Source organism: Echinops telfairi, unplaced genomic scaffold (genome assembly GCF_000313985.2).
Source record: "Echinops telfairi isolate 266 unplaced genomic scaffold, ASM31398v2 ScPeMD7_1;HRSCAF=3_0, whole genome shotgun sequence".
Classification (NCBI taxonomy): domain Eukaryota; kingdom Metazoa; phylum Chordata; class Mammalia; order Afrosoricida; family Tenrecidae; genus Echinops; species Echinops telfairi.
Window position 1 is genome coordinate 29,939,185 of NW_022103896.1, and position 11,612 is coordinate 29,950,796.

General features: G+C 39.7%; 1 protein-coding gene across 1 annotated transcript in view; it reads left to right on the plus strand.

Moving 5' to 3' along the window:
- Positions 1–11,612, plus strand: part of NUDCD1 (NudC domain containing 1) — an 84,239-nt gene that overhangs the window by 22,585 nt on the left and 50,042 nt on the right. The window contains exons 3-4 of the mRNA XM_004697677.2: positions 6,760–6,923; positions 8,506–8,691. Coding sequence (XP_004697734.1) covers positions 6,760–6,923; positions 8,506–8,691 — 350 coding nt within the window. The remainder of the gene's footprint in view (positions 1–6,759; positions 6,924–8,505; positions 8,692–11,612) is intronic.

An 11,612-nucleotide genomic window follows, 5' to 3' on the forward strand; every position in this document is an offset into this window, starting at 1 on the left:
TCTTTCTTATAACCCTGCTCTGTTTAGAAAACATGATTCATACTACTTACTTCACACTGCTGACTTGGTCTTTATCCTCTAAGTAATGGGTGAAAAAAGCTTTTATATAATGTACTGATAATAATTTGGCCTACTATTGGCATTTTTGCAGTCTTTTAATAAAAAGTTTTCATCATTATACAGCAATAAAATTTTCTTTGTTCTTTATTTTTTCGAGAACATTTTTTCCTGGTAAAATAGGAATAATTTTTGCCTATGGAAACGTTTTTCAATAAAGTTTGATAGTCGTTTCAATAATATTTTGCTGTTTCTTTTAGAAGAAATTTGATTAGGTGTCTCTTGAAACTGCAGCAAGAATTTGACTTGTCTTAGTTTACAAAGAAGTGGCCCAGTTGCCTAGTTCTATCAGTTCTTATTCCGTGCTCCTTTCGTGCTTCACAATATTGTTTATTTAGCGCTTGGCTCTTATGTGGCCTTGCTTTAGTGCATAGGGTCCCAAACTTATTTGGCCGACTGCCTCCTTTTCAGAAAACTTCACTCAGCATTCTCCTGCCAATGAGAAACATTTGCAGTGTAGCCTGTAATCCCGGAGAAAGGGTAGATATCTACGTTAGTGACCTAGATCCTTCCAGTACCCTCTCACCTGTCTCCTTCCCCGCCCACACCCGGGAGTCAGTTTTGCCCACTTTGGGCAACATTGCTTTACTGCAGAAAAGAGCCTGTGTCTTAGAGGGTGTGAATTGAGCTGTTCACCCCAAGGCCAGCCACTCCAAGGGAGAAAGGTGAGGCTTCCTGCTCTTAAAAAGATTTACAGGCTCAGAAACCTGAGGCAGTTCTACTCTGTCCTTAGGGTTGTGAGTCAGAATCCACTCACTGGCAGGGAGTTTGGTGTGGTTTTTGGTTTATGCCAAGAATTCAATTATTTAAAGACTGGTGCTTGTGGTAAAGGATTTGTTGTATTTCACAGTGAGAAGCATTTTGCTTAACATCAAAATGCAGGAAGGAGTTGTTGGTAAGCCACACGTTCCTTGGAGTGAGGTCATACTATAAACCCTTTCTTCAGAAAATACATGAAGTGCTTTTCTTGTGCCTGGTGTACAAACATTTTCTGAGTAAGTGGGACGGTTGAGCTCACACCCATATGTTGTTACCTGGCCTCAGATCTTGTCAGGAGCCAGCAGGTGGCAGCAGTTCAGCATACAATTTTATAGACACGGGTATGTCTAAGTAAGTTTAGTTTTATGGGCTTATAAGTTTTAATTTCAGTGTACTGTGATCGGAAGTGTGCTTCAGAAGGTAGAAAAAAAGAAGGAAAGCAAAATGATAGTGTATTTAAAAGTTGTTTTATTTTTTTTAATTATGTGTTTAATTTGTTAATATTCCCTAAGCATTTCCTAATTATTTCTATCATACTTTATTCCCCACGTGCCTGGAAAACTAGTTTGTGTCAGCTAAAAAAGAGGATTACCTCATGATGCGTCTTTAATTTGTAGCTAAAGATGAAAAATGGGATTGTTGTTGTTAGGTGCCCTTGAGTCATAGCTTCCGACTCAGCTGCCTTCCTTCCCTGTGGACGACAGCGCCACCCACCGCCCGTCCTGGGCACCCTCACAGTTCTCTTTGAGCCCAGGGAGGCAGTCACTGTGTCAGACCACCTTGTCAAAGATCTTCCTGGTTTTGCTGCCCTGCTACTTTAGCAAGCATGATGTCCTCCATGGTCTGCTCTCCTGACAACATGTCCACAGCATGTGAGATGAAGTCTTGCCGTTATGGCCTTTAAGGAGCATTCTGTTTGTACTTCTGACAAGACAGATTTGCTTGTTTTTTGAAAGTCCATAGTACTTTCAGTATTCTTCACCAGCACCATAATTCAAATGCATAGAGTCTTTTTCAGTTTTCCTCATGTAGTCTCCAACTTTCATGTGCACATGAGGTGATTGAAAATATGGCATGGGTTAGGTGCACCCTAGTCCCCAAAATAACATGCTTGCTTTTCAACACTTTAAAGAGGTCTTGTGCAGCAGATTTACCAAGTGAATGCATCATTTGGTTTCTTGACTGCTGCTTCCCTGATCATTGATTTTGGATCCAAGGAAGACAAAATCCTTGACACCCTCAGTCTTTTTTCTGTTTATTATGATGGTACCTACCGGTCCCGTTGTGAGGATTTTTGTCTTGTTTACACGGAGTTTCAACCCAGACTGAAGGCTGCCGTCCTTGATCTTCATCAGCAGATGCTGTGAGTCCTCCTCATTTTCAGCGAGCAAGGTTGTGTCATCCACATATTGAAGGTTGTTAGTAAGTCTCCAATCTTGATGCCGCACTCACGTAAACCAGCTTCTCTGAGTAGAAGAAAGGTAGGGTGGGAATTGTACTCCAGTTATAAAATGTGTTTGAGACACTAGGCTACAGAGTGGCCGGCTACTGTTGTCTATTAGTCCACTTCACTGTCCATTTCTAGGCATAAGCCCCGCTGACTTTCTATAAGTAAATTTATTCATAGGTAGTCAATTATTTGGTTCAAAAAAGGTCAAAGAAAGGCATATTTTTTAGAATTGCATGTGACTAATGTGTTATCGAAAACTTATATGGAAACATTACTCAAGCTGCAATGAATTAAAAAGATTTTTCTTAAAGCTTTAGCAAAAACAAAGGGAAGTGAAGGTTCTCAAGTTCTTTCTTGTAGATAAAGTTAGTTATAAGTGATGAAATCCTTCACAAGGTAGATCCTTTAAAAAGGACAGATGATTTGTCCTTTAGTGGTAAATGGTATACCTATCTAATATTCCTTGAAGTAAAAAAAGAGAGCCAGAAACAGACTTTGTTATTTCTAAGATTGTCAGTAGCAATAGCTAAAAAGCCCTAAAGCCATTTATAGTAATATTTTTCTTAAATATGGTTTATGCATTTGTACTTATTTATTATTTATTATATTTATACACAAAATTAATGCATTATAAATATTGAAAGTAATTCTAGAAAATGCAGTGAGAGCTGAGGTATATTGTAGAAAATCTTGGGAAGTGATCTGTTTTAAGAAAATATGTAATAGAAAGAACATTAACTTGGAGTCAAGTTGACTGGGATTTAAATCCTGGCAGTGGCATTTCAGGCAAATTATATTTTTAAATCTCTCTTGTTAAAGTAGTGGTAATATTTCAGCTTCATAGAATTTGTTGACAATTAATTGAGATAGTAAAAAGTCAAAGTACATTATTTAATACAGTACTTGGACACTCGTCATTAAGCAACTGTTCCAACCCTCAATGAATTTTTAATTCTCTTCAGATCAGCTTTGAAATGTTAGTTTAGGATGGGATTCAAAACTGTGAACATACTTACCTTGGCTTTTTTTGTGAGGAAGGAGAAATGATTGGGTGAGGCTGGATATTATAAATGCTGGTAATATGAGGCAGTATTATGACACTTAGAAACTTGCCATAGGAGTTTATGTAGAAGCAATCTGATGTTCTAATTTAGGACTTATAGAAGAAGATATAAGGCAGCCTCCAAAAGTTCTGGGCAAAATTTCATTTTTCCACATACTTTTTGAACTTGTATTTTATTGCCTACAATCAGTCCAGTTAAAATTTACCCTTTGAGAATTAGATTTCAACAATCAGGAACTTTTAGATTGCTTTCTCTTAAATATCATTTAACTGAAGTAAGATATTGTGTGTTTTCCTGTGTATTCTCATGTAATTGTAGCTTCAGATATATGCAATTTAATATTGTACTCTATTGGATATTATGTCCATTTATCTCATAGTCAGACTTCTAACAATCTCTGTCATGTAGAACTTTGTGTTTAATATAAACACACTCATGGTCCATGAGTGACATATGAGGTTTAAAGCGACCTTTAAAGTTGAGTGTGGAATGAAGAACAGTGATTTAACAAGTGTCCGTTTGAATTGTTCCCTCATAATGGTATACTAGATGAGGAGTACAAGGTACTCTGATGGGATAGTGGTGACACGTTGCACTGCTAACTGCAGGGTCATCAGTTTGAAACTACCGGCTGCTCCTGGGAGAAAGATGAGGCTTTCTACTCAGGTAAAGAGTTCATCTTGGAAACCAACACGGGTAATTCTGGTGGGTACTGGAGGGTTGTTATGAGTCAAACCGACTTAATGGTAGTCATTTTTTTTTCTCCCAGACATGAGTATGGGTGGTAGTGGTTAATGGTAGAATTGTTTCCTTCCATAGGGGAGAGCCCTGAGTTCAACTCCCAGCCTCATACACAGCCATCACCTGTCTGTTGGCGGAAGTTCACATGTTGCTATGATATTGAACGGGTGTCAGCAGAGATTCCAGACTAAGACGAACTCAGAAAAAAGGCCTGATGATATACTCTGGAAACGCAGTCATTAAAAACCCGGTGCAGCCCAATGATCAGTCCACAACTGATTGTGGGATGGCTTAGGACTAGGCAGCTTTTCCCAGGACTAGCCCTTTTCCCAGACATATCTGGCAGTCCACACACAGTACTTACAACATTCTCTTCAGCATCATAATGGGAGTGCATCAGTTCTTCTCTCGTCTCTGTATTCACCGTCCAGCTTTCACATGCAGGTGAAAGTACCATGGCTTGAATCAAGCACACCTAACAGTCTTCAAAGTGGCATCTTTGCTCCTGGTACTTTGAAGAGGTCTTTTTTTTTTTTTTTTTAACATTTTATTAGGGGCTCATACAACTGTTATCCCAATCCATACACACATCAATTGTGTAAAGCGCATCTGTACATCGTTTCTCAAAACATTTTCTCTCCATTTAAACCCCCGACATTAGGTCCTCATTTTTTCCCCTCCCTCCCCGCTCCCCCCTCCCGCATGAGCCCTTGATAGTTTATAAATGGGTATTTTGTCATATCTTGCCCTGTCCGACGTCTCCCTTCATCCACTCTTCGGTTGTCTGTCCCCCAGGGAGGAGGTCACACACAGTTCCATGTAATCAGTTCCCTCTTTCCTACCCATTCTCCCTTTACCCTCCCTGTTTTGCCACTCACACCACTGGTCCTATAGGGCTCATCCGTCCTGGATTCCCTGTATTTTAAGTTCCTATCTGTACCAGTGTACCTCCTCTGGTCTAGCCAGTCTTGCAAGATAGAATTCGAGTCATGGTAGTGGGAGCGGGGTTGTATTTCTCATCATTGTTACATCGCACCCTGACTGGCTCATCTCCTCCCCGAGACCCCTCTGCAAGGGGATCTCCAGTGGCCTACTAATGGGCTTTGGGTCTCCACTCCGCACACCCCCCATCATTCACTATGGTAAGATTTTTTGTTCTGATGATGCCTTACACCTGATCCCTTCGACACCTCGTGGTTGCATAGGCTGGTTTGCTTCTTCCATGTGGGCTTTGTTGCTTCTGAGCTTGATGGCCGCTTGATTACCTTCAAGCCTTTAAGACCCCAGTTGAAGAGGTCTTTTACAGCAGATTTACTTATTTTAATTCATATTTTCCCATTTTAGTGAATTCGAATATTTTGGCTAGTTCTTGTTGTTGTTTAACCATGGGTTTCCTGTTCACATTCCTTTTTTTATTTCCATCTATTTATTGCTGATTTTTAAGGGTTCTTTATTTGTTTTGGATATTATTGTCACATGTCATCAAGTAAGTTCATACCCATAGTGCCTTATGTAGAACAGAAGAAACGCTGCCTGGTCCTGCCCCATCCTGACTATAGTTGTGATGCTTGAGGCCATTTTTGCCATCCGTCTTGTTGAGTCCGCCTCCTTTCCATTGCCGCTTTCCTTTACCAAGCATGATAGCCGGTCCAGGGACTGGTCTTTCTTGATAACATGTCTAAAATGCACGAGACAAAGTCTCACCATTCCTGCTTCAAAGGAGCATTTTGGTCTGGCTATAGTGTGTTACGTTACCCCGGTGGCATTGTGGATTACACATTTGGCTGCTAACCTCAGGCCAGCAATTCTAATTCACCAGCCACTCAACAGGAAAAGATGAGCCTGTCTACACCCATAAAGACGTAGGGTCTCAGAATCCATGGGGGCAGTTCTGACCAGTCTTACAGGGTCACTATGAGTTGGAATTGACTCCATTGCAGTGAGTTGTTGTTTTGTTTTTTTTGGTGGGGAGGTTCCTATATGTCTTTTAACTTTACATAGGAACATCTTCCCTACCATGAAATTATAAAATAGTTAATTTTTAATGAAAGTCATATATTTATCTTAAAGCATTTGGATGATTAATCTACTTGTTATGGAATATTTTTTGTGTTCTGTGAGTGTGAGGGAAAAGGTACATTAATTTCTCAGAACATAGTTCATCTAATATTATTTATTGACTAGTTCATTTTTCCTCATTAACTGAAAATTCTAGATTGTGTTCCTAATGTCCACATAGACATCAGTTCAGTAAATCTTTTTTTTTTAGCGGATTTCTACTTAATTGAGTAACTGGATTAACTGGAAATCAAGTAACTGGGTTTCCCTCTGCAAAAGATGCTGACCAGAGATCACCATCGGCTTAGTGTTCCTTGCCAGTAAGCTACTCAGTAGGCTGCTGATAAGTATTTTGCATGACTCCAAGGTTTGGTCCATTAAAAAAATCCTTATGCTAGCTGTGCCTGTTATATTTTCATTATTAATTTAGTATCAATGCAAAATTTTAAAATATGAGTATAAAAAGGGAAGGTGCTGTTTAAGCAAAATTAGAATGGTAGTTTAGAATCATTAATGGGTCATAAGAATGTATGGCTAGAATGGATAGTGTATATACTTTAATTTTATTAGCGCCCACAGATACCTGTCTAAGCAGCTCCAGGAGCCCGGGCTGCTCCGTGGTTAAGCAGTTTCCCCGACAGAGAGTTGGCCATGTGCGGCCGTCAGCTGCTCTTCAGGAGCACAGTCCTGGCGCTCTGCTCATGGACATCCCACCTCGGGAACCTGTGGGACAGGTCTGCTCTGCGCTGTAGGGACAGCACCCAGCAACAACAGGCAGTGCGGGAGTGGGGTAGAATGCATAGGCCAAGGATGATGAGTTTCCAGTAGGATATTCTGAAACAAACTGCAAAGTAATGTCTGCATTTAAAAAAAAAAGTTAATCTTATTATACTTTAGTGTATGAAAAGAAATTTACTGAATTTTATGTATTTTATATATTTTCATCTAAAGCATTTGAAATGAAGGAACTCACTGTATAAATAAGTTATACAGACACAGACAAAGATTTCTTATCAAAAACACCAGGTGGCAGATGTCTGTATAACACGAGAAGGAAAACTAGAGTGCTAGATGCGTTAGCTATTTCTGTGGTGAAAATTGCCCTAAACCAGTGGTTCTCAACCTTCCTAATGCCACGACCCTTTAATACAATTCCCGATGTTGTGGTGACCCCCCCAACCATAAAATTATTTTTGTTGCTACTTCATCACTGTAATTTTGCTACTGTTATGAATCGGGCAACCCCTGTGAAAGGGTCATTCCAACCCTAAAGGGGTCGTGACCCACAGGTTGAGAACCGCTGCCCTAAACCTTTAACCTTTAGTGACTTGACTAACCAACTAACATTATCTCACTCGGTTTCTGTGGGCCAGAAATCTGGGAGTGGCTTAGCTGGTGGTTCTTAGTCAAGGCTGCTCTTGATCTTGTATCCAAAGTCAGGCAGGCCTGCAGCTGTCTGAATTTTTGACTTGGACTGAAGGATACACTTTCAAAATGATTCATGCTCAGCATGGTAGTTATTGTCAAGAGATGGCAGTTTTCCCTTCAATGGGTCACTCCACAAATCCCTTTTGGCATACATGGTATGTGTATACGAAAGAGCTGTATATAAGGAGTAATTATTGTACATAAGTAAACATCCCAGCCCAGTCCAGATCAAGTCCATATGTCCGATATTAGCCCATATGTCTGATACCAATCTATAAAGTCCTCTTCAGACTCATCAAAGACATGCAGTGAAGCTGAATTTAGGAAGATTACTGGCCAGTGGGTAGAAAGTCTTGTGAATCCAGTGGTGGTGTAAGCATCTCAGCGCTGGTGGGGGGGTCTCCACGTGGCTTTTTCAGCTCTGAGGCTCTGGCTGCCATCAGCCTGTCTCCTTGTGGCTTGTCAACAAGAATTGTCTTGCAGGGACTGAGCCTGTGTCCTGCCTCCAGCGAACTATTTATCCTCTTAGTGTCTCCAAATGAGGTCTTCAAGCTGGGACCTGATTGACAGGCTAAACTCCACCCCTTTACTCTCAATCCTCTCAAATTGACAGCAGATTATATAACTACCCCACCTCCAGAGCGTGTGATCCAAGAAAGAAAGCAAGGTGGAAGATATAGTGTTTTTTAATGGTCTCGTCTTAGATATCAGTTGTTTCTGCCTAGTTTTGTTAGAAGTGAATCAGAACTGAAAGGAAGAGGGGGCTAAATAAGCCCCCACCTCTTGAAAACAGGATTAAAGAATTTGTGGACAACCAATAATTTCAAACCAGAACACTGAACATAATTGTTTTGAGTGTATGAGTTAAAATGTTTGGCTTCTTTTTAGGACACTGCTTTAGGAAAACCACGGGAGGTGTTCCGACTCCCTTCAGATTTGACTGTGTATGACAATCGCCTTTGTGCATCTCTCCATTTCACGTCTTCCACCTGGGCTACCTTATCCGATGGAACTGGAAGACTCTATCTCGTTTCAACTGGTGAACGTGGAAATAATGCTTCTGAAAAGTGGGAGGTGAGTGTTGGTGGCTTTTTTTTAGATGACTTATGCAAAATCTAGAGAGTACTTATAAATTAGTCCTCACTTATTCTTAAATTGTTGTACCCAGTTTCCAAGTCAATCAGGACCGCACCGAACTGGTCAAATGAGAAGCTTGATTGGAGTCAGCTTGCTCAATGTCTCTCGGTCCCAGCACTACTAAAACTCCGGTTTATAAAGCCACAAACCATGAATGTGGGGGGTGACTTTTCTTGTCCAATCACAACTACACATGCTGACTCGGGGATGAACAGCCAGGGAACTTGCCACTGGTATTGGTATTAGTTATGGGCTTGGACAGCAGCAGCCTGGGAAAAGTTTGCATCTGGTGGCTCTGGGCAGGAAAACTTATGCAAAGTAGCAAGCTTAAGCAATGGAAAGATACAGAATCAAAAGTCAGCAGGTTAGCAAATGAGCCTTAGGGTACTTCAAAATACTATTTAAGAAAAACTAAGAGATCATACTTAATCTACCCTTAAAGAGGTTTTGAAACTTTTTGTTGTTAAATTTTTAATTTGTTCATTTTACAAGACTGATATTTTAACTATGGGGCCATTTAAAACAAAATCATTTTATTGGGGGGTTGTACAATTCTTATCCCAATCCATACATCCATCCATTGTGTTAAGCACATTTGTAAATTTGTTGCCATCATCATTCTCAAAACATTTGCTTTTTACTTGAGCCCTTAATATCAGCGCCTCATTTTCTCCCTCCCTCTCCACACCCCCTCCCTCATGAACCCTTCATAATTCATAGATTATTATTGTGTCATATCTTATACTATCTGATGTCTCCCTTCACCCACTTTTCTGTTGTCCATCCCTATGGGACCATTCTTTTTTTTTTTTTATAATATTAGTAGGGCCTCATGCAACTCTTACCACAGTCCATACATACATCAATTGTGTAAAGCACATTTGTACATTCATTGCCCTCATCATTTTCAAAACATCTACTCTCCACCCAAGCCCCTGGCATTAGCTCCTCATTTTTCCCCCTCGCTCCCCACTGCCCCCTCCCTCATGAACCCTTGATAATTTATAAATTATTATTTTGTCATATCTTGCCCTGTCCGACGTATCCCTTCACCCAATTTTCTGTTGTCTGCCCCCTAGGGAGGAGGTCACATATAGTTCCTTGTAACCGGTTCCCCCTTTCCAACCCACCCTCCCTCCACCCTCGCAGTATCGCCACTCACACAACTGGTGGGACCATTCTTAATTTCATCTATAGTCATTGTAGTTATTAAGAGTTCCATTCATTTACTTAGCAATCATTTACTAAATATGTGAAATATGTAAATATTTATGAAAATATGTAAAATGCTGCACTATGCTCTGGCATTGACTTCTTCAAGGATTGACCCAAGGAGGATATTGGTATGCTTTTTCTTTACTGATTTTGTTGGTCAGAGAGTAAGCTTGTCAATGTAGTCTCTACTTAGAAATACATACGTAATAAGTTAAATCTGGCTCTACGCCAATCTTTATTTGCCTTTTTGTTCTTGAATTTTTTTAAGTGAATAGATTTTAATCTGGAAGGCATTTGAATATAACAGTAATAAATAAGAAATTAATTTCTTCAGAGCTACCATCTTTGAAGGCGGAAAATGAATAATGCTGATTTGTTAATCAAAGAATTTATTTCTTTAAGTTCCTTTGAATTATAATAAGTGTATTGCTTTATACTATTGCCATCTAGTCTCAGAAGGTAGCTTTTAGTTCTGAGTACATAATGAATGACAAGCTTAATATACTTAGTTTTATAAAATATTTTTATCAAATATCCACAAAAGCAGCTATAACTTATTTGAGGAAAAAACCAGTAAAGTCTTAGGACCAAATTATTTTCCTGTCTTACTAAAACTATGGTAAGTGGTTTGCCTAAGCCTACTTGATTGATTAAGGTACATTAAAAAACCTAAATGATTAAAAAAGAAAGAGAACAGCCCATAATAAACAACCAAAACAATAATAATCTGCATACAGAAGCTGTTCATAGTCTTAGTTTCAAACAAATATTATCTGGCCATGCTATTTTCTCTTCTGGTCTTCGGTAATACGTAATTGTATTTATTTGTTTATTTTTAATGAGACAATATCATATAGCCCAGCTACCTGGAAAGAGGTTTTGTTAATGATTTCCAGGAGAGAGATGACTAAGAGTTTATCTGTTATCAATCTGATTGGTTTCTATTGGCTTTAAGGAGAGTGTAGGAGAGACAAATCAAGAAAATGGCACTGGGGTCAAATATGACCACCTCTGTTTACACAAAGGAGTCTTAACACCACCCAAAGATGAATTGCTATGGGCAGGAGTCAGATACACTCCCCTCCTCTTTATCCTATTTTGACATCAACCATCCCTTCTAGTATACACTACTCTGTTGCATTCAACAATGCATTGCAGTGACCATGTAGAACTCTCAATTTTCACAATTGTGGAGGTTATTAGGAAGCTAACAAGTTGTAAAATGTTAGGAGTACAGTTCTTTTGTCTGCAACACATCTTCTTATCCATACTAGTATGTTGGGCTGAGGGGGTCCCCAAAACTTGAACAGGTCCTCAGGAGTGACTTTGCTATTGTGGAAAATAAGACAGCAGGGCGCAGGGGCTCCTCGTCCCCTGTCAGAACTGAGAGTGAATGTATTGTCCAGTGGGTATATACAAAGGGGCTTACAGATCTTTCATAAGGTATGCATGTCATACAGCTACCATGGTATTACATAGTCAATGATAATATCACAAGCAGATAACATAATAACCCAGCAATGAGGTGAGTCACAGTCTTGTGCGATTTGACTTCAACCCCCCCCATGAAGCTGCCCCAGGGGCTTGCTACATTTTAAGGTGGTTTGGCTATAGAACATGATTGCTCTTATCTACAGATAACC